At 41.3% G+C, this 27,787-nt stretch overlaps 1 protein-coding gene across 1 annotated transcript in view; it reads right to left on the bottom strand.

The window, feature by feature from the left end:
• chrnd (cholinergic receptor, nicotinic, delta (muscle)) overlaps positions 1–27,787 on the bottom strand; it is a 57,126-nt gene that overhangs the window by 15,864 nt on the left and 13,475 nt on the right. Inside the window, exons 5-9 of the mRNA XM_043702384.2 lie at positions 16,023–16,178; positions 12,731–12,840; positions 10,077–10,277; positions 4,150–4,261; positions 2,225–2,339 (exon numbers count right to left, since the gene is read on the bottom strand). Coding sequence (XP_043558319.1) covers positions 2,225–2,339; positions 4,150–4,261; positions 10,077–10,277; positions 12,731–12,840; positions 16,023–16,178 — 694 coding nt within the window. The remainder of the gene's footprint in view (positions 1–2,224; positions 2,340–4,149; positions 4,262–10,076; positions 10,278–12,730; positions 12,841–16,022; positions 16,179–27,787) is intronic.

The following is a 27,787-nucleotide window of genomic DNA, read 5'->3' as shown; positions in this document are numbered from 1 at the left end:
TCTCTAGTAGGTACATCCTCATACTGAATCAGAAAATTGTCTTGTACACACTTAACAGATTCCTCTCCATCTAAACCCTTATCACAATGGCAGTCCCAGTCTATGTTTGGAAAGTTAAAATCCGTTACCATAACCACTCTATTATTCTTACAGATAACTGAGAACTTCTTACAAATTTGTTTCTCAATTTCCCTCTGACTATTAGGGGGTCTATAATACAATCCCAATAAGGTGACCATCCCTTTTTTATTTCTCAGTTCCACTCAAATAACTTCCCTGGATGTATTTCTGGGAATGCCCTCCCTCAGTACAGCTGTAATGCTATCTTTCCTGTAGCATTTGTATCCTGGAACATTAAGCCGCCAGTCCTGTCCAACCTCGAGCCATGTTTCTGTAATTGCTATGATATCCCAGTCCCATGTTTCTAACCATGCCCTGAGTTCATCTGCCTTCCCTGTTAGGCTCCTTGCCTTGAAATAAATGCAGTTTAATTTATCAGTCCCACCTTGTTTTCTGCTTTGTCCCTGCCTGCCTTGACTTTTTGACTTGCTTCTGTTCTCAACTGTATCAGTCTCAGATTGATCTCTTTCCTCACTATCCCCCTGCGTCCCACCTCCCCACCTTATTAGTTTAAATCCTCCCGGGCAGCTCTAGCAAATCTCTCTGCCAGTATATATTACCCTTCCAATTTCGGTGCAATCCGTCCTTCTTGTACAGGTCACTTCTACCCCAAAGGAGATTGCAATGATCCAAAAATGTGACTCTTTCTCCCATACATCAGTTCCTCAGCCCATACATTCATCTGCTCTATCCTCCTATTCCTGCTCTCACTAGCTCGTAGCACCGGGACCAATCCAGATATTACTACTTTCGAGGACCTCCTTTTTAAATTCCTGCCGAACTCTTTGTAATCTCCTTTCAGAATCTCAACCTTTTCCCTTCCGATATTGTTGGTTCCAATGTGTACAATGACCTCCTGCTGGCCCCTCTCCCTCTAGTGAACATTCTGCACCCTCTCTGAGTCATCCTTGATCCTGGCACCAGGGAAGCAACACACCATTCTGGCTTTTTGTTGCTGGCCACAGAAATCTCTGTCTGTACCTCGGACTAGAGAGTCCCCTAACACAATCAACCTCTTGGAACCCGACTTCCCCTCATTGCATTAGATCCAGTATCAATATCAGAAACTTGGCTATTCGTACTACATTCCCCTGAGAATCCATCACCCCCTACATTTTCCAAAACAGCATACTTGTTTGAAATGGGGATAGCCACAGAAGACACCTGCACTACCTGCCTACCTCTCTTACCTTTCCTGGAGTTAGCCCATCTATGTGACTGCATCTGTGACTTTTCCCCTTTCCTATAACTGTCATCCATCACATCCCTTTCCTCTTGTAAATTCCTCAATGCTTCCAACTTCAGTAACACATAAATTCTCCCTAAACTCCCACATCCGACAAGAAGAGCATATCATTCTACTAAAGGCCATTTTTGCTTCTTTCAGCCTAAAGACCCAGAAAATAGCACTGTCTTATTCCTCTACAAAACACTGCTCCAGGTTAAATTAACACTTATGGCTTTTATTTTTAAGTTTAATCAAAAGACACATGTCAATATAACATATAAGCAAGAAATAACCCACTCTACTCACTACTGCAGACTTACTGTATGACCATGCTTAAAATATTCACTTATCTGTTTCTGTGCTGTGACCTCTCCCAAAGAGGTTCCTCCAAGATTAGCTGTGAATTTCGCTGTTTGTTAATTTTCCCAGACACACTCGGACGTCCAGCGATACATGAATTCAAACAGCAAAGTTAGTAACTGTGCAGGTTCATTGCTGTGTCAGGTAGCAGTGTGGGTTTTTTTTTCTCTCTCTCTCCTGCACTGACCTCACATTGTGCTTCCTTTGTCTGTTCCTCTCCCTTTTAAAAGTGCCATTGCTTTGTCTTTTCTTTTTCTCCAAAGATCCAAAACTATGCAACAGCATATAAAATGGTAATTGCTACTCCTGGAATTTCAGGAAATCATCTCCAACACCTAAAAACCTCAAAAAAGGAGCAGCCTGTTACACCCAGAAATTTTTCCCATTCTCCATTTTGGATTACCCAGAATCAGTTTGGGTATTCTAGAGAATTCCACCTTTTCTGCATTGAGGCATATGATACTGCTTTGTTAGTTAGAGGGAAAAATTGAACATCGCACAAAGACATTACTGTACCCATTTAGTCCGGGATGAGAGAACATGAGTGTTGGGAGTTCGGAAATGGAAGTTTAATACAATGACACAGCTCACTATCACAATGGTGACCAGAATCATTATGAACATCAAGTATCTGAAAAATAAAACAAACGAGTTTGATTAAAGTTTTCACATCAAAATAAGACCTGTCATTGTCATCTAAATTGTACAAATGGAGGCTGATTTGCTGATGGTTTTTTTGATATTTGCCATTCTCAAATCTAAAAGTTGCCCATTACTCTTAGATGTGTTTTGTGGATTAACCTTTCATTTTTACCACTGAGATGAACATGTGAAACTAATGCTCTAGTGCTGTTTGTGGAGTCATTATCCATGTCATTCCTACGTTGTGTGCAGTGGTCACCTTGGCGACCACAATGAGAGCTGTTTCATAAGACAAGAACATCAGTAGCTCCCCATAACAGAGTTAGTACATAACAGTACATAACAGAGTTACCCTGTTGCTTTTACACTAAAAGTGTACTGTTATAATGCACAATTCCTCACACAAATACAAGTATAGTCTATGGAAGTCATGTGACATCTAGCAGATTGCATCCTCATTAAATACTGCAAATATACTTTGCTCCATCTTGAAATACTTCCCACTTCCTCCATGACAATGGCATTCCCAAGGAGACTGTGTACCTGTTCCCAAGAATCTCTTTCTGTGGGGAGGGATGGTTGTGGAGAAAGCGCAAAAAAAACTTTCTTGTAAGCCTGATCCTATTGGAAACAACTTCCGATTATTCAAAAATAAGAATGTGAACATTTACATTAAAAAAGATATTTATCACTGTAGAAATTGCTCTCCAGACTCATTGAACTTAGAAACTCAACACTTCTGATGACCCTGGTATCAATCTCCGTCAACTATGGAGCATTAAGAATGTGAGGACAGGAAACTTGAAGCTGCTACATCACTGGCTCCTGTGTTGACATATTGAAATTCTGAGGGTTGAAAAAGTGAAAATCCAGGAAAGCAGTGTTATGATGCAAAAGTCAAACACAACAAATCCTGCACCATTTGTAAAGTGTTTCAGTACATTAACAATCAGGGAAATCATTCCCATCCCCACGCCCACCATTTTACACATACACTTGTTATATATGTATTGTTGAAGGGTCAATAACAAGTGTTTAATTTTAAGGTGAAAGGCAGGACGTTTTTAGGGGATTCAAGGAAAACGTTTTTCATTCAGAGGCTGGTGGAGGCCTGGAATACAGTACATGGGAGGATTGTTGAGGCAGGAAATCTCCCAACCTTTAAAAATTACTTAGATGAGCACTTGCAATGTCATAACATTTAAGGCTATCGACCGATTGCAGGAAACATGGGACTTGTGCAGATTTAGTGTAATTTGGCAGTACAGACCTCATCGGCTGAAGGGTCTCTTCTGTGCTGTATGATTCCATATAACTTGGATTATCCAAAATGCTGCTCTTTAAATGCTGAGCGCATGAGGGAAGGGGCCCATTAGCTCAGTTGGTTGGACTGCTGGTTTGTAATGTAGGCTGATGTCAACAGTGTGGGTTCAGTTGTCACACTGGCTGAGGTTACCACAAAGGGCTCTCCTTTTCGACCTTTCCCTTGCCTTATGTGTGGTGACCCTCAGATTAAACTACTCTTTAAGGAGAGAGCAGCCTATGATGAGACTAAGGTGACTTTACTTTTTACCTGTGAGCATTTCAGTAAGGGTTGTCTTTTTGCCTCAGATGTCAATAAACTGTCTGCATTTAGTAGAGTTAACTTATTGTGTGTGCATTTAAAATCCAAGAAGATGCTGGCTTGATATTTTTCACCATCCCTGGACATCATCATGGTCTCATGCAGTACGTCTGCAACTAATTTTGGACCACGACTGGTTTGGAATTTTTTCATGCAGCAGTTTACATTCACTCACTTGCCAATTAGTGGAACAGCTAGAGCTGTCTCTGGCAATCTTTGAGAAATCAGCAGCAGGAAGACAGACTGAGCAAGTAAAACAGAAATAGACATGGTCATTTTCTCACCACCTGAAAAACAATGGAGAAAAGAATGTCAATAAATAAGTAAACTTGAAGCCTTGCATTTAATTAAGTTATTCTACCTTGCTGGATAATCTGCATATTTTGATGTCATATGGAAAACATTATTTTTTGGTTGTTACTCTAGCATGCATACTGTAGCATGGAAGCTAAAGTCATGGGCTTGAACTTGAAACTTTACTATCTCTTAATTCCCTGCAAAAACTTCCACATCTGGTCATATAATTTAAATGAGACACTAAATGAATGCCTAGGAGAAAGTGAGGACTCCAGATGCTGGAGAGTCAAGAGTGTGCTGCTGGAAAACACAGCCGGTCAGGCAGCATCTGAGGAGCAGGAAAATCGATGTTTTAGGTATAAGCTTTTCATCAGAAATGAGGATTGTGGGCTGGAGGGCTGAGAGATAAATGGGAAGGGGGTGGGGTGGGGTTGGGGCAAGGTAGCCGAGAATGCAATAAGGAAAAGGTGATAGATCGGAGAGGAGGGTGGAGCAGATAGATGGGAAAGGCGGTGGATAGGTCAAGATGGTGGTGCCAAGTTGGAACCTTGGGACTGGGATAATGTGAGAGGAGGGGAAATGAGGAAATTATTGTTTCAGAGAACACTTCAACTCCCCCTCCCACTCCACCAAGAACATGCAGGTCCTGAGGCTCCTCCATCGCCAAACCCAGACCACCCGATACCTGGAGGAAGAACACCTCATCTTCCGCCTTGGGACCCTGCAATCACACGGGATTAATATGGATTTCACCAGTTTCCTCATTTCCCCCTCCCCAAATTATCCCAGTCACAAGCCTCCAACTCAGCAACTCCCTCTTCATCTGTCCATCGCCTCTCCCATCTATCTGCTCCACTCTCCTCTTGGACATTTCACCTTCTCCCTCACCTTCATCTACCAATGGCATTCTCAGCTACCTTCCCCCCACCTCAACCCCATCCCATTTTTCACTCAGCCCTCCAGCCCACAACCCTCATTCCTGATGATGGGCTAATGCCTGAAACATCGATTCTCCTGCTCCTCGGATGCTGCCTGACCTCTTTGCTTTTCCAGCACCACACTTTTGACACTAAATGAATGTTACTTGTCAAGAGAAGCAAGTTATCTTTAAATCAGCTTACATTAACTCTTTACAGCCAAATGAATCAGATAAATGGCAGAAATATGGAATGGTTTGCCTGCTTCAAAGGTGCAGGGTTTCTTGCAAAACAAATGTACAGTACAGTTGTGACATCAAACAAAATGTCTTGAAACAAGCATTTGATAAAGGAAAATGCCTGAATTTTGGGCATTCTCGAGCAATGCATTCTTGGAATGCTACTTGGGAATGAAGGTTCAATCTTAAACATGGTGTAGCGTGACTAAAAATGGGATCAAAGACAGAACTGAGATCCAGATCCAAAAGCCAAATGACAGTTGTGACATCAATCTAACATCAAAGAGATCCTCTTCAGGTAATGATGAAATGAATTTTGCCAAAGCCAAAAAGAAAAAAGAATCTAAATTTTGAAAGTATTTCCATAGTTTGTATGTGTTTCTGAGAATGAACACTGAAATAATGTTAAAAGTTAAAAGTATCATATTTTTTGACATTACAATAAAGAAATTCTGGGGAGTTTCTCATGATTTTGCAGTGGGTGTTGCTTCCCAAGATAAAGCAATGTAGTATGTTATGGGTTTTTCTCACTTGTTAGCTTTTGAATCAGAAGATTGTGAATTCAATCCTGACTTCAAGAGTTTTGTAGTATTCTAGGCTAACATTTTGTTGCAGTATTGAAGCCATACTGAATTGTCACAAGTCCATTTTTTAAAAGAACTTTTAAAGTGGAATTTTGTCTTCTTGAGCAGATAAATATTACAGATCCCTAAACATTACCTAACCTTGGTCAACATTCATCTTTCAACCAACGCCAACAAAAGCTATTTGTCTTATTTGTTATTTGGAATTCACCACACACTAATTGATACATAACAATTCAAAAGTACTTCATTGGCAATAGGAGAAAGTGAGGACTGCAGATGTGGAGATCAGAGCTGAAAATGTATTGCTGGAGACAGGCCGCCTACTTTTGGAACATTTCAGAGAATACCTCTGGGACACCCGGACCAACCAACCCAACCACCCCATGGCTCAACACTTCAACTCCCCCTCCCACTCCACCAAGGACATGCAGGTCCTTGGACTCCTCCATCGCCAGACCATAGCAACACGACGGCTGGAGGAAGAGTGCCTCATCTTCTGCCTAGGAACCCTCCAACCACGAGGGATGAACTCAGATTTCTCCAGTTTCCTCATTTCCCCTCCCCCCACCTTGTCTCAGTCCCAACCCTCGAACTCAGCACCACCTTCCTAACCTGCAATCTTCTTCCTGACCTCTCCGCCCCCACCCCCACTCCGGCCAATCACCCTCACCTTAACCTCCTTCCACCTATCGCATTTCCAACGCCCCTCCCCCAAGTCCCTCCTCCCTACCTTTTCTCTTAGCCTGCTTGGCACACTGTCCTCATTCCTGAAGAAGGGCTCATGCCCGAAATGTTGATTCTCCTGCTCCTTGGATGCTACCTGACCTGCTGCGCTTTTCCAGTAACACATTTTCAGCTTCATTGGCAATAATCAATCTTGAGATTTCCTTTCATTCACACTTAACAGGCATTTGGATGGGTAGATGAATAGGAAGGGTTTGGAGGGATATGGGCCGGGTACTGGCAGGTGGGACTAGTTTGAGTTGGGATATCTGGTCGGCATGGGCGGGTTGGACCGAAGGGTCTGTTTCCATGCTGTACATCTATATGACTCCATGACTGGATATGGATTTCACTGGCTAGACTACCATTGTTATCCATCTCTAACAGCCTTTGAGAAAGAGGTGGTGAGCTGACTTTGTGATCCATTTCAGTTCTTGGAATGTAGGGACACTCACAGTACCAGTGGGAAGGGAGTCCTAGGACTTTGACCCAGGAATGGCAATATAGTAAAGAAGATGTATGCCTTGGAAAGAAACTTGCAAGTGATGGTGCTCCATACAACTGTTACCCTTGTCACCTCGGCAGTAGAAATTGCAGATTTGGATGGTGCTGTCAAAGAAGCCTTGGATAGTTGCTACAGTGAATCTTATAGATGGTGTTCGTTGCTACCATTCTGTTTCAGTAGCAGAGGGAGTGAATGTTGAAATAGTGGATGTGGTGCTAATCAAGTGTGTTGCCTTGTCCTGGATGGAGAAAGCTTCTTGAATGTTGTTCGAGTTGCACTCTTCCAGGCTAGTACACAGTACTTCATCACATACCTGGCTTATAGAGTCATAGAGTCAAATAGCATGGAAATAGACCCCCTCAGTCTAACCAGTCATACCGATCATAATCTCAAACTAAACTCATCCCACCTGCCTGCGTTTGGCCCACATCCCTCTAAATATTTTTTATTCATGTACTTACCTAAATGTATTTTAAACTTTGTAACTGTACCTGTATCCATCACTTTCTCTGAAAGTTCATTCCACACACAAACCACTCCCTGCTCAAAAGAAATTGCCCCTCATGTCTTCTTAAATTTTTTCTCCTCTCACCTTAAAAAAATGCCTCCTAGTCTTGAAATAGACTTGTGCTTTGTAAATGTTAGACAGGATTTGAGAAGAGGATAGGAGTTACTGATTGTCAAATTATGGTCTCTGAGCTGCCACAATATTTGTATGCCTTATCCAATTCATCTTCTGGTCAATTGTGATGTCCAGGATGTTGGTAATGGGGGATTCGGTGATGAATTTAATGTTGAGAGGCAATAGTTAGTTTCTCTTTTGTTGGACAGCATCATTGCTTGGTAATTATATGGCATGAATGCTATGAGCCATTTATCAGCTGAAGCCTGGATGTTGTCCAGATCTTGCTGCATATAGAAACAACTGCTTCAGTATCTGAGCAGCCAAGAATAATGCTAAACATTTGCAGCCATCTTCAAACATCTCACTTCTGACCTTATAATGGAAGAAATGGTATTCACAAAGTATCTACAAACACTTGGGCCTCCCTACGGAACTCCTGTCGTGATGTTCCAAAACTGAGGTGACTGACTGCCAATGACCACAAACATCTTCCTTTGAGCCCCGTATTAATCAAACGAGCAAATACTTTCCTCCCAATTCCCAATGACTGCAGTTTTGCTAATCTCGTTGTTACCACACTCAGTCAAATGTTGACTTGATGTCAAAGAAGGTCATTCTTCCCTCATCTCTGGGGTTCAGATCTTTTCTCTGTGTTTGGACTATGGTTGTAATGAGGTCAGGAGCCGAATGGCTCTGCTGGAACACAAATTGAGTGTCGGTGAGCAGGTTATTATTGAGCAACCCCTTCTTCATAGCACTGTTTTTAGTGCCTTCCATCACTTTGATGATTGAAAGAAGACTGACTGAGGCCTAACTGGCTCGGATGAATTTGACATATCTTGTCTATTTTCAGACCATTCTGATGGTACCATAATATCAAACATTTACAAATAGTTTACATGCTTCAATAATAAAATGTTTACTGTTATGTTTCCTGGTGTCAAACAAGTTGAAGCAATTATTCAAAAACTGAATAGTACTCTGGTATCTGAAACAGCAAATCAATGTGTTTATCCTTTTGGTATCTCATTGTGAGATTATAGGTGGAGTTGACCTTTCAGTGGAGAGCTGAATGTTCTTGAGCTTGTGAATCAGATTTATTATACTGAGAATGTCAAGCAATTTGCCAAGTAAATGAAATGTTCTTGTCTCAAATAAATGCATGCAAGAGCTTTATAGTTCATTTCCATGGCAGTGCTATTTTGTTTTTAATTCATTTGTGGGATGTGAATGTCTCTGGCTAGGGCTGCAGTTATTTTCCGTCTACAGTTGCCCTTGACAACATGAATCAAGACGCTGAGTACACAGTGGATGCACAATATCACTGGAGCATTATTATTATTTCCTGACAAAGACTTCCAAGAAACTATTTCAAGAAAACAGAGTTCCAAATACGAAATACTGTGGAAGGGAGATCTGAAATAAAACAATATAATGGCAATACTCAATTGATGTAGGCAACAAGATTCTGATGAAAGTTCACAGGCCTGAAACTGCTTCTCTCTCCACAGAGTCTCTGATAATTGTAGCATTTCCTATAAAACTATAAGACGAAAGGACATAAAAGCAGAGTTATGCTATTCAGCCCAACAAGTCTGCTCCATCTTTCAATTATGTCTGATATTCCCATTTTTATTCCAAGGAACCTGGGGTTTGCTTTAAAAGTACTTCAACTGTAATCTATTAGCTTTAAATGATTTGGTATACATTATTTTTGTGAACTGCCTATAAATCAAAGTTTTTCATTCTCAACACAGCTGGTATCAATGCATGTAAAGTACCAGTTGTAAGTACAATTTTCTTCTATTGCCTTTATCTCTATTAATTACTCTTCAGCTAACCTGATTAGGAAGTGAGAAAAGCCTTAATGGTGTAAAGCTTTGTTGGAGGTTCAAAGTCAACAACATTCCCCAATCATGTTTCTTTATTTAGTCTATTTTTCAAATCAACCTGTTCAGAGCTGTTATTGTACACCTCTGGAGCCAGTGGGACTTGAACCAAGTGTCTTGGTCCAGGGATAGGACACTACCACTGCACAACCAAGAGGGCCCTTTTCTAATCATTACATAACTTTATTCTTTGGTATATGTAAGCTCATCTAATATTTTACAAAAATTAAGTATTTATGTTTTCTTTCACATAAAGCTTTATTGCTGTGATGATATGTCTACTCATGCATAATTATACAATCATGCAGAAGAACACTTACTGTTGGCAGGAAGATAAAAAGCTAATGAGGCCAGAAAGGAAATGAGAATGCAAGGAGTAATGATGTTGATGAGATAAAATAGTGGCTTGCGTCGAATAATGAGGTAGAATGTTACATCCTGGTATTTGGTGCTATTCCGAGGAACATCTGTATGTATGTTCTTTTTCGCAGGCTTGTGAATAATTTCCCATTCACCATTTTCTGTAAAAATGACAAATAAAGATGTCAGCGACAATTAAGAAATTTCATGTCTAATTTTCCTTCATTTAGCATTCCCAAGCATATTATGATATACAAATCCACGTAGCGGAGGTGATCTAGTGTTTTCTTTCTCTTTGCCCATTTGATCATCTACAAATCCAGTTAAAATTGCAATGTTTTCAGATAACTAATTACTTATTTTTAATTGTGGTATTGCTATTTTCTCTGGTATTTGTTTTAATTGAAATTTGAAGTAACATTAGTAAATATTTTGAAGAATACAATGACACTGATACAGATAAAAACTGCTCCTCCACTTCAAAATAATTTTGTACTGTACCTTTCTTTTACATACTATAATTTTAGCTAGTGACTTTCATTTTGGTCCTTATAATCCAGAGAAGTCAGAGTAAGGCTTCTTTGAGTGCACCTTCGAAACCTGTGATCTCTACCAGCTAGAAGAACAATGGCAGCAAGTACATGACAACACAACCATCTGTAAGTACCTCCCTATTCATGCATCACTCTGACTTTGAAATATATCTCCCTTCCTTCATTATTGTTAGGCCAAAATCCTGAAACTCCCCACCTAACAGCACTTTAGGTAAATCTATACCATATAGACTTGAGGGTTTCAAGAAGAGGTGGATCATTACCATCTTCTCAAGGGCAATCATAGATGCCCAATATATGTTGGCTTTGTTATATGCCTTGAACAAAACAAGAATACTTTTAAATTGAGTCGGTTTAGTTTATTCACTCATTCAATCTTATCTGTGTCATGGACTTTACTTCTAAAGTGCAAAATTATTTGCAGCAATATATTATTAAGAAAGTTCTATCTTAATGAAAACCCTCCGTTACATATCTAGGAACATGTGTTAAAACAAATGAACACATGTCACTTGCATGACATTGTGACAGAAGAAATGCATTTTCATGAAATGTTACTCGAAGATTAATCTTTACACATCTACATTAGAAAAGAATGGAAGTCCAACATGAGTAGAATACAGTCAGTTATAGATTCATAGAGATGCACAGCATGGAAACAGACCCTTCGGTCCAACTCAAATGTGATAGTTGCATTCTTGTGCAACCCCACATTATAGAAAACATACACTTTGGAAACAACATTTAAAGTGTTGACAATCTAATCACATTGCAGTCAACACGCATTTTAAGAATTTGAGTTTTAGAAACAACGTCCACAATTCACCAATCACGTTACTGCGAATTCACATTGATGAAATGTGCGTTATAGCAAAAGGATCTGTATACCAAAACCAGAATCTGCAAATAACATTGCAAAAAGACAGCTTACCATCAGCAAAGCCTCTCTCAAACTCCACACTGGCAAGTCAACCCAATCTTGGCAAGAAAAATCTCAATAATAACTGACTTAAAGTCCTATGATAAGTTTACTATTGACTGACCAATTGTTTATGCCAATGTCTTCTGATACATCAGTAATTAATCACACAGAGAAACCAGGCTGGTAAATTGCAGTTCTGATTAGTAAATAAAGATGAATAATACATGCTTCACTGGGTGACCCTGTGCACTATGCATAGTTTAAAAATTTTGTATGTTTTTTGCAAATATAATAAGATGAAAAGTAGCATGTGATACTGCTGTTGGACATATTTCCTTGATTGTACTACATTATACAATTACAAATATGTTTAAAGAAACATACACATTTGAAGAACCTTAAACTTTCTGTTTCTATTGAAATTAGTGCATGCTGCCATAACTAGACCTGTGCTCAGTCAATTGGTAGTACTGATCTTTGCAAACCAAAAAATTTGTCTTGGAATTATAGCATAGGGCCACGCTGACTTTTTTTATTAATTAATTCATGGAATGTAGGCATTGCTGACTAGGTCAGCAGTTAATGTCAATTGCTAATTGCTCAGAAGGCAGTTGAGGGTAAGCCACATTGTTGTGGATCTGGAGTCACACATAGGCCAGATCAGCAGTTTCCTTCCCGAAAAGACATTAAAGAACCAGATGGCATTTTCCCTGACAATCAGCAACAGTTTCATTGTCAACATTAGACACTTAATTCCAGATCTTTTAAAACAATACATTGAACCCCCATTCCACCATGACTAGATTTGAACTTAAGTCCCCAGCATATTACCTGGCTCTCTGGACTAATAGGGCTAGTGATAATCCCACCAGGCCATCTCCTCCCCCAACAGATTGAACAGGCATCAGCTGATGTATTTGATTCTCTATCTAATGCTAAATTGATGTTCTCTATAACAAATTCATGGGATTCTTTTTATTCCTGTAGAAGGATGTTAATCCTGTGCTTTGTTTTTTCTGTATATGATCTCATTATTTCATTAAAATCGGTACTCTATTAATGAATTAGATAATTTGGCACTCTGACTAAATTAGGGTTTTGTTGTTTGGCAAATAGAGAGTGCATCGATAAAGTTTACCTGTGAACGCTTCAGGGTCAATATTAATCCATTCAATAGGAAACTCTTTGCCATTTTGAAAATCTGTTTGCAGTTCCAAATTTATCTCCTCTGCATTGTAATTAAAAGACCTTTAAAATATAAAAAAGTCAAAAAGCTGAATTTCTGTCAGTGGTTAGGATTAGTAGCAGAAGTATCAATAATGATAGTGAGCTTGGAGACAGTGAGTTGAGGAACCACAGGCTTATTACATCAGAATGACTGATCAACACTTTACTGTTGCTGGAAACCTACCCTGGGGGTGTGCTTTGATTGGGATTTGGTGTTTGCTCCACAGAGGTGAGCAGCCAACTAACATGGGGAAGGCTCCAATTAGGGATGATTTTACGACTTTGCCAACATCTTGCAGCCACATGTCAAGTCTGTCAGTTCAATAGAGGAGTATCCCAGCTACAGGCCAGGGGCCTATTGGAGCCGAAATCTTGCTGCAGTAATGGAGTAGTTTCCACTCCTTTCTGAGGGACTTAACAGTTCCAGCTTTAATCATGCTTGAAGTTGGAGCAGTACCCTGATGGTGTGGCATCTCCTTAACGGTCCCCAACATACCAATATAATGGAGCTTCCAGATTAGGGTGGTGCTGGAAAAGCACAGCAGTCAGGCAGCATCCGACGAGCAAGAAAATTGACATTTTGGGTAAAAGCCCTTCATCAGGAATTTTGCCCGAAATGTCGATTTTCATGCTCCTTGGATGCTGCCTGACCTGCTGTGCTTTTCCAGCACCACTCTAATCTTGACTCTAGTCTCCAGCATCTGCAGTACCCACTTTCACCATAATGGAGCTTCCAGCCCTCTGATTGAGCCTGCAGCATTGGGAGCTCACTTCCATCCTTCTGCATGGAGGTAGCCATTAGGTGGATCACATTGTCAGTATTACTGATGACAAGTGTGGGCTATGGAACCTTATTTAGGCTTAATGTCAGTGTCCCAAAGCCCAATTTTGGAAGATTCAATCGAGCAAATCAATCAAAACAGTTTTTGTAGGTAATGATTTGAAGAACTGTTGTTTCACCAGTACTAACAACAAGTCAATCTGTTCTAGATTTTCTTTTGGTCCAAATAGCAAGAACTCTAACAGCAGGGAGAGTTTGAAATCCTGCAGCATATCACGTTTGTGGTGGATGGAGCTTACGTGCAAGGTCTGACCAACTTCAGCAGTTGGAATTTATAACCGCCATAATATACATACATGGAATATAATACTTTAATTCAAGAAGATGATACAAGATTGGTATTGGTATTTATTTAAAGCACTTTAAAGGATAGCCTCATTTCCTCTACCAGCTTGCATCGATGTTTCATAAAGCATTTTTACTAGCCCTACTTTTCATTGGTCCCCGTATGTGCAATATATACAACAGAGGCGAAGGAATCGGGCGTAAGGGATGGCATTTTTACTGACTCCCACTGCCACCTGGTCTACACCTCCACCATCTCCTCGTAAAAACGCTATCCCTTACGCCCGATTCCTCTGCCTCCGCTGTATCTGTTCCCAAGAGGAGAAATTCCACTCCAGAACATCCCAGATAGCCTCCAACTTCAAGGGCCACAATTTCCCCTCTCACGTGGCCAACAATGCCCTTCAGCGACTCTCCTCCACTTCCTGCACCTATGCCCTTGAACCCCACCCCTCCAACTGCAACATGGATAAACTGCACCCCTAGTCCTCAACTTCCACCCCACCAATCTCCAGATACAATGCATCATCGTCTGCCATTTCCATCACCTACAGTCAGACTTCACCACCAGAGATATATTTCCCTCCCCACCCCTTTCAGCATTCCGCAGAGATCACTCCCTCCGTAACTCCCTCATTAGGTCAACGACCCCACCAAGCCACCCTCCACTCCCGACACCTACCCTTGCCACTGCAAAAGGTGTAAAGCCTGCGCCCACACCTCCCCCTTTACTTCTATCCAAGACCTCAAAGGATCCTTCCACACTTGGCAGAGATTTTCCTGCACAGCTAAACACTTCATCTACTGTGTCTATTACTCTCAATGTGGCCTCTTCTACACTGGGGAGACAGGACGCCAACTTGTGGAACGTTTCAGAGAACATCTCCGGGACACATACACTAAACAACTCCACTGCCCTGTGGCCGAGCTCTTCAATTTCCCTTACCACTCCGTCAAGGACATGCAAGTCCTGGGCCTCCTCCACCACCAAAACCTCACTACCTGACGACTGGAGGAAGAACACCTCATCTTCAGCCTGGGACCCTCTAAACACATGAAGTCAATATCAATTTCACCAATTTCCTCATCTCAACTCCCCACACCTTATCCCAGATCCAATCTTCCAACTTGGCACTGCCCTCTTGAACTGTTCATCTTCTTTCCCACCCATCTGCTCCACCTTCTGTTCCGACTTATCATCATCACCCCCACCTTCATCTACCTATTACATTCCTAACTAACTTCCCCCAGTCCCACCCCCCCTCCCATTTATCTCTCAGCCCCCTTGGATCGCCCCCACATTCCAGATGAAGAGCTTAAGCTCGCAACGTCGACTCTCCTGCTCCTCGGATGCTGGCTGACCGGGTGTGTTTTCCCAGAGCCACACTGATCTCCAGCATCTGCAGTACTCACTTTCTCCTAGTCACATTCAGTTAGGGGTTAACTGATGGCAGGATACCAAACTCAACTTTTATGTCAAACAGTACTATAGATATCACTGCCATTAGTGGCAGTAAGAGAAAGCCGATAGCACATCTGACGTTCATTTACTTTAACATTTTGGACAGTTTTGAAACTTGAAAACTTTTATCACCTTAATGCTGTTCATTTTTAACAATGTTCCTGTTAGTAAAACATATTGTTTCCAATAAGGATCCAAACTTTCCTTCCCTCTCATGGTGCTCCTGCAAGACTGCTTGCATGTATTTTGTTCGATACTTTTCCCACCCAAATAGCTGTCTTTCTGTAGACATTGCTTTTTCTAACCAACTGCACAGCTTTGGAGTAGGTGGATTTGAACTCAGGCCTCATAACCTCACATGTAGGGGCACTACCAATGCACCACAAGGGCACATCAGTTGTTCTTTAAACTGTGCAGTTAGCACTGACAGCTCACCTCCTGCCTGGTAACATTGCAGGAGCACCAAGATCGATTGGATCTTTTGGCAATGTTACTGGGTAGGTGACATAGGTTACATAAAGGAATTTGTGCCCCTCCTTCCCATTTGCCATTTTCTTTCAATTAGCATTTAGAAACAACATTTCTATATATTCGATTAATGCAATTTGTACTTACGTAAATTTCAGGGAGCAGTTCTGCCAATCAAAAGGAAAGTAAAGAGTGTTGATGGGACAGGCACTTCTGAATATTGCTGGGGGAAGCCATGTAACAAATCCATTTGCTCGGACCAGCAAATTGCAGAAAAAGGCCACTTCGTGTTGTCCATCATTGCTATTGAATAAATTACAGAATAGGAAAGATTTCTTATAAGTAATACTAACACTTTCTATTGGTTCAGGCAATATGGTTAATCATTGGCCCTGTGTCTATCAACCTGCTCATTTTTAATTTTCTTTTGCTCACCAAAGTGAGGGATATTATTGATGGGGAATTGAACACTTATCATTTCAGGCATTCAGGCTAGGGCAGATCTCAACTACCCTACCAAATCAGTTATAACTTCACACTTTATCCTGACAATGCACTTTGACTTCAGACACAGAAAAGCATCTAATCCCATTCCCACGAGATGCTGTTTCTATTTTCTACAGTCATTTTGTGACTTAGAAGTGAAAAATGTTAATAGCATCAAACTGGGGCAGCTACAGGCTCTGAACACATTCTCTTACGACTGAACTTAAATTATTCAAAACATGATTTTCAGCCAAGCCAACAGAGATGTCACTCTCATCAATCTGGACTAAATCTAGAAATGAAGGAAAAGTATCTAATTTACCTGACCATCAAACCTTGAAGTTCACATTTCACACAACTGACTCACAGATCTCGGATTTTGTTTTCCTGAAAATGATGAAAAATCTTTCTGATCTGTGAGAATATGATACCATCTATTTCACAATAATGATCTTTCATTTTGTTAGGTTTATGTCCTATAGCACTCTGGATGGATAATATTGGACTAGGTTAGGCTACAGTCATTTCATCAGTGAGAAATTAGAGCATAGAACAGTACAGCACAGGAACAGGCCCTTTGGCCCACCTTGTCTGTGCCAACCATGATGCCATTCTAAACTAATCTCATCTGCCTGCACATGATCTATATCTCTCTAGTCCCTGCCTGTAGATGTGTTTGTCAAAATGACTCTTAAATGGTGCTTTTGTATCTGCTTCTATCACCTCCCCTGGCAGGGCATTTCAGACGCCTAGCACTCTCATTGTAAAATCTTGCTTTGCACATCTCCTTTAAACCTTCCCTCTCTCACCTTAAACCTATGAGCCCTGGTATTTGACATTTCCATCTTAGGAAAAGACTCCAACAATCCACCCTATCTCTGAGACTAGTAATTTTATGTACAGTTGATTCTGATATAACACAATAGTTCCATTCTCGTGCAATCTCGCATTAAAAGAAAATTGCACCACAACCGCACCATTTAAACTAATGGGGCCAGAATCACGTTACAGCTAATACAGGTAAGAAAAGTTTGCTTTTGACAAATAATGGCCTAAATTTTTCAATCGCATTAAAGCCAATTCATGTTGAATAAACACGCATTATAGTAGAACCGACTGTACTTCTATAAGGTCACCCCTAAGCCTCCGAAACTGTAGTGAAAGCAATCCAAATTTGTCCAACCTCTCCTTATTGCTAATATGTTCAATCCAGGCAACATCTTGGGAAAGAAAACAAATGCTGGAGATCACAACGGGTCACTCAGCATCCATGGAGAGAGAGCAAAGCTAATGTTTTGAGTCTAGATGAGTCTTCAAAGGACTCTCTCTCCTTGGATGCTGTCTGATCTGTTGTGATCTTCAGCATTTGTTATTTTTAGTACAGATTCCAGCATCTACAGTAATTTGTTTCAACATCTTGGTAATTATCTTTTGCACTCTCTCCAAAGTCTCCATATCCTTCCTATGTTGTGGCAACTAGAACTGCACACAATACTGCAAATGTGGCTTAACTAAAGTCTTATACAGCTGCAAAATGATATATCAATGTTTATACTCAGTGCCCTGACTGATGAAGGCAAGCATGCTGTATGCTTCTTTACTGCCTTAGCCACTTGCGTTGCCACTGTCAGGGAGCTGTAGAACCCAAGATCCTTCTGTATATCAATGCTCCTAAGGGCCCTGCATTGAACTGTATACTTTTGTTTGCATTTGACCTTCCAAAATCTTTTCACATTTGTCTGGAATAAACTCCATCTGCCATTTCTCTGTCCAACTTTCCAATTGATCCATATCCTGCTGTATCTTTTGACAACCTTACTCACTATCCACAACTCCACCAATTTATGTCATCTACAAACTAACTAATCAGACTACCACATTTTCATCCACATCAATTACATATTTTACAAATAACAAAGAGTCTGCCACTGCTAGTCCTTGCAGAACACCACTGGTCGCACACTTCCAGTCAGAAAAACACCCCTTCACAACTATCATCTGTCTTCTATGACCAAACCAATTCTGTATACAACTTACCAATTTATCATAGACTCTGTATGACTTAACCTTCTTGACTAGCCTAATATGAGGGACCTTGTCAAATGCTTCAGTAAAATCTATGTAGACAACATCCACTGCCATACCTTGTCAATCATCTTCGTCACTTACTCAAAAAACTCAATCAAAGATGTGAGACAAGACCTCCACTACACAAAGCCTTGTTGACTATCCCTAATAAGTCCATTCTTTTCTAAATGTGAGTATATCCTGTCCCTAAAAATCTTGCCCTATAATTTTCCTACCACTGATATAAGGCTCATCAGCTTAAAATTTCCTAGATTATCCATATTGCCCTTCATAAACAAAAGAACAGTATTGGCTATTCTCTAGTATTCTGGTACATACCCATCCCTAATCTTACCATCATCCATATTCTAAGCTTAAAAATGTGTTGCTGGAAAAGCGCAGCAGGTCAGGCAGCATCAAAGGAAAAGGAGAATCGACGTTTCGGGCATAAGCCCTTCTTCAGGCTTATGCCCGAAATGTCGATTCTCCTTCTCCTTTGATGCTGCCTGACCTGCTACGCTTTTCCAGCAACACATTTTTAAGCTTTGATCCCCAGCATCTGCAGTCCTCACTTTCTCCCATCATCCATGTCCTCCTCTTCAGTGAATGTTAATGCAAAGTATTTATTAAGGACCTTACCCATCTCTTGTGGTACATAAATTCTTTCCTTTGCTCTTGAGCGGACTTATATTTTTGCTAGCTATCCTCTTCCTCCTAAGATACACTTAAAATCCTTGGAATTCTCCTTAATTCTACTTGTCAAGAATATTTCATGACTCCTTTTAGCCCTCGTAATTCCTGGTTTAAGTTCTTTCCTGTCCCCTTTATATTCTCAAGGCCTTGTCTGATTTCAATTCTCTAAACCTTGCACATGTTTCATTTTCCTATTTGACTAAACTGTCAATATCTCTTGTCATCTGGGGTTTCTGAATCTTGCCATCCTTATCTTTCACGCTCACAGGAACATGCTCGTCCTTAAACCAGATCAACAAACCTTTAAAAGACAATCACATGTCAGATGTGAATTTACCCTCAAATGGCCACCTCAATCTAATTTCTCCAATTCCTGCCTAATATGTTTGTAATTGGCATTCCCTCCATCTAGTACTTTCACCAAGAGCCAGTCTTACCCTCATCCATAACTATATTTTTCATTTTTCACAGGATGTGGGTCTGGCTGGCTGGCCAGCATTTATTGCCTGTCTCTAGTTGACCTTGAGAAGGTGTGGTGAGCTGCCTTCTTGAACCGCTGTAGTTCATGTGCTGTAAGCTGGTCCACAATGCCTCAGGGAAGGAATTCCAAGATTTTGACACAGCGACAATGAAGGAGTGGTGAGTCAGGATGGTGAGTGGCTTGGAACAGAACTTACAGGTTGTAATGTTCCCATGCATCTACTTTGCTTGATCTTCCAAATGGACGTGTTTGCTGCCTAAGGATCTTTGGTAAATTTCTACAGTGCATCTTGAAGATGGTACACACTGCAGCTACTAAGCGTCAGGGGTGGAGGGAGTGGATGCTTGTGGGTGTCATGCCAATCCAGTGGATTACTTTGTCCTGGATGGAGTCAAGCTTCTTGAATGTTGTTGGAGCTGCACCCATCCAGGCAAGTGTGGAGTGTTCCAAGACATAACTTGTGCCTTGTAGATGGTTGACAGGCTATGGGGAGACAGGAGGTGAGCTTGTCACTGCAGTATTCCTAGTCTTTGACCTGCCCTTGTAGCCACTTTATTTGGTGAACCCAGTTGAGTTTCTGGTCAATGATAAATTCAAGGATGCTGATGGGGAGTAGATTTCAACACCATTGATGTTAACACCAGTGAATATCAAGAGACAATGGTTAGATTGTCTATTATTGGAAATGAATTTTGTCTGGCATTGCACAATAAGGATGCTCACAGAATTGCTACAGTACAGAATGAGGCCATACAGGCATCCCAACCAGACACAGTACTCCCCCCCCAATCCTTGTGTTTACGATGGACAATCCACTTAACCTGCACATTTTTGGACTATGGGAGGAAACTGGAGCACCCAACGTAAACTCACACAGGCATGAGGAGAATGTGCAAACTTCACACACTCACCCAAAGCTATCCCAAGTGCTGTGAGGCAGCAGTGCTAACCACTGAGCCACCATGCTGCTCTTAGCTGGTCAAGATCTTGTTCATTTGAAGATGGGTTGCTTCAGTATCTGAGACCATCCTTGGCCTTCTCTGTTGCCACAATGAATTAAAGCGCAAATTGGAAGAATAACACCTTTTATTAAGCTTGGGTAGCCTACAGCCTAGAGGACCCAACATTGACTTTTCCAATTTCAAATAATCTCCTTTGCCATCACCCAACTCCCTTCCAAGTTGCTCCCCTTTCCCTTCCATTCCTCTCATTGATCCTTCCTCCCAGCCAGCAACCGGATTCTTCCCTCCCACTAACCAATCAGGTCGCATCCTCTACCTGTGTTCATCTACCCCCACCTCACCACCCTGTCCCCCACCCACTTTATCTGCAACTCCACTTTCATCCATCCCCTGTCCTGAAGAAGGGTTATACCTAAAATGTTGAATTCTCTGCCTACTGATGCCACCTGGCTTGCTGTGTTCTTCCAGCCTCCTACTTGTCTACCTCAGTATCTGAGGAGTTGCGAAAGTTACTGAACATTGTGCAATCATTGGAGAGCATCCCCACGTCTGACCTTATGATGGAGGGAAGATAGGTCAGAGTCAGCATGGATTTATGAAGGGGAAATCATATTTGACTAATCTTCTGGAATTTTTTGAGGATGTAACTCTGAAGATGAACGAGGGAGATCCAGTAGATGTAGTGTACCTGGACTTTCAGAAAGCTTTTGATAAAGTCCCACATAGGAGGTTAGTGAGCAAACTTAGGGCGCATGGTATTGGGGGCAAAGTACTAACTTGGATTGGAAGTTCGTTGGCTGATAGGAAACAAAGAGTAGTGATAAACGGCTCCATTTCGGAATGGCAGGCGGTGACCAGTGGGGTACCGCAGGGATCAGTGCTGGGACCGCAGCTTTTTACGATATATATTAATGATATAGAAGATGTTATTAATAGTAACATTAGCAAATTTGCTGATGATACTAAGCTGGGTGGCAAGGTGAAATGTGAGGAGGATGTTACGAGATTACAGGGTGACCTGGACAGGTTAGGTGAGTCATCAGATGCATGGCAGATGCAGTTTAATGTGGATAAATGCATGGTTATCCACTTTTGTGGCAAGAACAGGAAGGCAGATTACTACCTAAGTGGAATCAATTTAGGTAAAAGGGCAGTACAAAGAGATCTGGGTGTTCTTGTACACCAGTCAATGAAGGTAAGCATGCAGGTACAGCAGGTAGTGAAGAAGGCTAATAGTATGCTGGCCTTCATAACAAGAGGGATTGAGTATAGAAGCAAAGAGATTCTTCTGCAGCTGTACAGGACCCTGGTGAGACCACACCTGGAGTACTGTGTGCAGTTCTGGTCTCCAAATTTGAGGAAAGACATTCTGGCTATTGAGGGAGTGCAGCGTAGGTTCACGAGGTCAATTCCTGAAATGGTGGGATTACCTTATGCTGAAAGACTGGAGTGACTGGGCTTGTATACCCTTGAGTTTTGAAGACTGAGAGGGGATCTGATTGAGACATATAAGATTATTAAAGGATTGGACACGCTGGAGGCAGGAAACAAGCTGATGGGTGAGTGCCGAACCAGAGGACACAGCTTAAAAATACGGGGTAAACCATTTAGGACAGTGATGAGGAGAAACATCTTCACCCAGAGAGTGGTGGCTGTGTGGAATGCTCTGCCCCAGAGGGCAATGGAGGCCCAGTCTCTGGATTCATTTAAGAAAGAGTTGGATAGAGCTCTCAAAGATAGTGGAATCAAGGGTTATGGAGATGGCAGGAACAGGATACTGATTAAGAATGATCAGCCATGATCATATTGAATGGTGGTGCAGGCTCAAAGGGCAGAATGGCCTACTTCTGCACCTATTGTCTATTGTCTATTGTTGATGAAACAGCTGAAGATAATTTGGCCTAGGACACTACCCTGAGGAACTCCTGCAAAGATGTTGTGGAACTGGGACTATTGACCTCCAACAACCATAACCAACTGTCAGGAATGGCTCTAACTAACAGACTGCTTGTCCCAATAGCCATTAATTCCAGTTTTGCTAGGACTCCTTGATGCCACACCTACTCAAATGTTGCCTTGATGTCAAGGGCTGTCACTCTCAGCTCATCTCTGGAATTCAACCCTTTTGTCCATGTTTGAACAAAGGCTGTAATGAGGTTCTGTCAGAACCCAAAACTGGCACCAGTGAGTAGCTTATTGCTGATCAGGTGTTGCTTGATAGCACTGTTGTTGTTCCATCACTTTACTGTTGAGCAAGAGTAGACTGATGGGATGGTAGTTGGCCGGGCTAGAATTGTCCTTTTTTTTATGCACAGGACATACCTGGGCAATTTTCCACATTGTTGGGTAGCTGTCAGTGTTGTAACTGTACTGGAACAACTTGGTTCGGAGAATGGTACATTCTGGAGCACAAGTCTTCGGTACAATTGCCGGAATGTTGTCAGGGCCCACAGCCTTTGCAGCATCCAGTGTCTCCAACTTTTTATCAGTATCATATGGATCAAATTGGCTGAAGGCTGGTATCTGTAATATTGGGGACCACTGGAGGAGGCTGAGAATGATCATTCACTTGGCACTTCTGGCTGAAGATTGCTGCAAAAGCATCAGCCTTATCTTTTGCATTGATGCGTTGCGCTCTTCCATCACTGAGGATGGGAATACTTGCGTAACCTTCTTCTCCAGTGAGTTGTTTAATTGTCCACCACCATTCATGACTAGATGTGATAGGACTGCAGATCTTAGATCTGATGTATTGGTTGTGGGATCGCTCAGTTCTGTCTATCACTTGCTGCTAATGTTGTTTAGTTGAAACTTTATTGCTGGAACAGCACAGCAGGTCAGGCAGCATCCAGGGAACAGGAGATTCGACGTTTCGGGCACAGGCCCTTCTTCAGCTAATGTTGTTTGTCATGCAAGTAGCCCTGTTTAATAGTTTTACCAGGTTGTCATTTCATTTTCAGGTATGACTGATGCTGCTCCTGGCATGCCCTCCTGCACTCTCCATTGAAGCAGGGTTGTTCCCTTGGCTTGATGGTAATAGTTTAGTTGGGATATGCCAGGCCATGAGGTTATAGATTGTGCTGGTGTACAGTTCTGTTGTTGTTGATGGCCCACAGTGCCCAATGGATACCCAGTCTTGAGTTGCGAGATCTGTTTGAAGTCTGTCCCATTTAGCACAGCGAGAGTGCCACACAACATGATGGAGGTTATTGTCAAAATGAAGGCTGAAACCTTGTTTCTGCAAGGACTGTGTGGTGGTCCCTCTTACCAATACCATCATGGTCAGATGCATCTGTAATTAGCAAATTGGTAAAGATGAGGTCAAGTGTTTCCTTTTAGTTGGCTCCCTCACCATCAGTAGCAGACCCAGGCTAGCAACTATGCCCTTTAGGACCCGACCAGCTCAATCAATAGTATTGCTGTCAAGCAAGGGAGGATGGTATTTGGTAATCAATAGGTTTCCTTGCCAAAGCTTAACCTTGAGATGTCATGGGGTCTAGAGTCAATGTTGAGGACACTCAGGAGAAATCCCGCCCAACAGTACACCACTGTGCCTACACCTCAGCTGGGTCTGTCCAGGGATGGTGATGATGGTGTCTGGGACATTGTCTGAAAGATATAATTCTGTGAGTATGACTATGTCAAGCTGTTGCTTAACTAGTCTGTGAGACACTCGTCCCCAGATGTTAATGAGGAGGACTTTGCAGGATCGACAGGTTTGTTGATGCCATTGTCTTTTCCAGTGCTTAGGTTGATGCCAGGGGATCCATCCAGTTTCATTTCTTTGTTGAGACTTTACAGCAATTGATACAACTGAGTGGCTTGCTAGGCCATTTCAGAGGGCAGTTGAGAGTCAACCATATTGCTGTGGGTCTGGAGTCACGTGTAGTCCAGACCAGGTGAAGATGAAAGGTTTTCTTCCCTGAAGGACATTAATATGCCATATGGGTTTTTCCAATAATTGAAAATTGTTTCATGATGATCAGTAAGCTCCTAATTCCCGAATTTCTTGTGAATTCAAATTCCACCATCAGCCATGGCAGGATTCAAACCTGGTTCCCAATTATTGGCTGAGTTTCCGAATTAATAGTCTAATGCCTCCCCACAACTTAAAATTTATGGAATTATGACCATTGTTCCCAAAATGCTTCATCACTGAAACTTTGATACCTGGCCAGGCTCATTCCCCAGTACAATGTCTAGTATGGCCTCTTCCCTAATTGGACTATCTATATATTGCTTCAAGAAACCCTCCTGAATGCACCTAACAAATTCTGCTCCATCTAAGCTTCTGGTACTAAGAGAGCTCCAGTTAATATTGAGGAAGTTAAAACCACCCTCTACAATGACCCTGTTGTTTTTACATCTTTCCATAATCTGCCTCCGTGTCTGATCCTCTGTCTCCCACTGGCTATTGGGAGGCCTAAAATATTACCTATCATATTGATTAGCTGAGAGAAAGGGCAGAAAATCTGAATCCTGATTATTTGAATATCTAGATGCTACACTGTATCAGAAAACTTTAATTGCAAATTTGGTTTGAATCTAACTCACAAAAATATTAAGTAACCTTTGCTCACTGCTGAAACATTGATCTTTGCCAGTTTCAGTTAAGAAGATCTGTTGTTATTTTTATTTTAACTTGCTAAAACATTTCATGGCTTTCACATCATTGACCTGGAATTGTTTATTTCTATTATGTTTTTGATATAATGTACAAAGAGTTCATTCTCAGAGATATACTCGGATGTTAATTAAATTGTGGAGTCACATGGAACAGTCATCACTTATTCAATCTTATATGAAGTCCATCTTGAGATGATGAGGGCTCTTTTGATATGCCCCAAAAGATCATGTTCTGATTTTGGAAGTAAATATTTGAAAGCCCTTATCTACAGTAATTGCTCCACCTATACATCCAAGTTAAACACCTCCAAAGTGGTGCCAAAAGACTGCATGGTGAGTAAACAAGAAACTACAGGGCAGTTATCTTGACATCAGTTATTGGGAAAATATAGGAAATAAAAAAATAAAGAACTGTGAATATTGTAAATCAGAAATGTTTTGGGTCCAGTGATCCTTCCTCAGAACTGTTTTGAGGAATGGTTTACTGAACCTGAAATGTTAACTCTGATTTCTTTGCACAGATGCTGCCAGACCTGCTGAGCTTTTCCAGCAACTTCTGTGTTTGGTTGGGAAAATATAGGACTCTATTACAATGAAGTACAACCATGCACATAGAAAACCAAATTATTATGCAGTCAAAATTGGAGGTGTAGTGGACAGCGAAGAGGGTTACCTCAGATTACAACAGGATTTTGACTAGATGGGCCAGTGAGCTGAGAAGTGGCAGATGGAGTTTAATTCAGATAAATGCGAGGTGCTGCATTTTGGGAAAGCACATCTTAGCAGGACTTTTACACTTAATGGTAAGGTTCTAGGAGTGTTGCTGAACAAAGAGACCTTGGAGTGCAGGTTCATAGCTCCTTGAAAGTGGAGTCGCAGGTAGATAGGATAGTGAAGGTGGTGTTTGGTATGCTTTCCTTTATTAGTCAGAGTATTGAGTACAAGAGTTGGGAGGTCGTGTTGCAACTGTACAGGACATTGGTTAGGCTATGTTGGAATATTGCGTGCAATTCTGTTCCCCTTCCTATCGGAAAGATGTAGGGAGAAGTTGAATAGACTAGGACTGCTTTTCCTGGAATGTCGGAAGGTGAGGGGTAACCTCATAGAGGTTTATAAAATTATGAGGGGCATGGATAGGATAAATAGGCAAAGTCTTTTCCCTGGGTTCGGGGAGTCCAGAACTTGAGGGCATAGGTTTAGGGTGAGAGGGGAAAGACAGAAAAGAGACCTACGAGGCAACTTTTTCACACAGAGGGTGGTACGTGTATGGAATGAGCTGCCAGAGGAAGTGGTGGAGGCTGATACAATTGCAACATTTAAGAGGCATTTGGATGGGTATATGAATAGGAAGGGTTTGGAGGGATATGGGCTGGGTGCTGGGAGGGGGGACTATATTGGGTTGGGATATTTGGTCGCCATGGACGGGTTGGACTGAAGGGTCTGTTTCCATGCTGTACATCTCTATGACTCTATGACTTTATAACATTGTTTATGAAAGAGAAATTGTGTTTGGCAAATAGTTTTCTTCTGAGGATGTAACTAGCAGAATAGATAAAGGGAATCAATGGATGTAGTATATTTGTGTTTTCAAAAGGCAATCATTGCGGTGGCATGGACAAGGTAAGCTCATGGGTTTGGAGTAATAGCAGCAGACGGTTGGGATAAAAGAGACTTTTTCAAATTGGCAGGTTGTAACCAATGTCTCAGTGATGGGCCCTCTGCTATTTGCAATATACATTTGGTGATGGAAAAAATTTAGATGGAATGTAAGCAGTGTGGAGAACACAAATTCAGACCTGCAAATTGAGTGAATGGACAATAAGGTTATAGATGGAGTACGATGTAGAAAAACTTTGCTTGGAGAAATAGAATACCATAGTATATTTTAAATGGTGAAAAATAAGTTTTAAATTTTGCTGTGCAAGGAAGTTGGTATGTTCTTGCACAAAGTTAACAAGTAGGAAAAGCAAGGAAGACAGGTGCTATGTTATTTTTTATAGCTAGGGGCTGCTGGACAGGAATAGGAAAGTCTTGCTAAAGATGTACGGTGCTTTTGTGAGACTAGTCCTGACTGGAAACCTGTGTGTGGTTTTAATCTCCTTCCATAAAGAAGGATATGTTTGCCCTAGAGACTCAATATGAAAGGTTAATTAGAATTATCTCCACAGTGAAAGGGTTGTCCTATGAAAAGAGGTGTGTCTAATAGATCTATACTCTCTAAAGTGTGAACGAGAGGCAATTTCATCAAATCAACTCAAGTTTTCTTACTTTTTTATTTCTTATATTTTCCTAATTTCATCAAATCCATTAAAGGTCAGGATAGGTGCTGAGAAGCTAACCCCTACTTCGAGAATCTAGAAGTAGGAGACATCATCTAAGAATAAAAAGAGTCAATAATTTAACATGATGAGGAGAAATATCTTTACTAAGAAGGCTGTGAATCTTTGGCTAGTCTACTCCTAAAAGACCTGTGTAAGTTCAATCAGTGTATATATTCAATGCTCAGTTTAATACGTTTTGGGATTTTAAGGCTTGGACGATCAGGTATGAAAGTGAAATGTAGGTCAAAGATGAGCTATGACCTCAGCTCCAGAAGC

Source organism: Chiloscyllium plagiosum, unplaced genomic scaffold (genome assembly GCF_037043375.1).
Source record: "Chiloscyllium plagiosum isolate Xiang-an unplaced genomic scaffold, Cpla_swu_hap1 HiC_scaffold_13, whole genome shotgun sequence".
Classification (NCBI taxonomy): domain Eukaryota; kingdom Metazoa; phylum Chordata; class Chondrichthyes; order Orectolobiformes; family Hemiscylliidae; genus Chiloscyllium; species Chiloscyllium plagiosum.
Note: the sequence above shows the minus strand (reverse complement) of the source record. Positions and strands in the feature narration are given on the sequence as shown.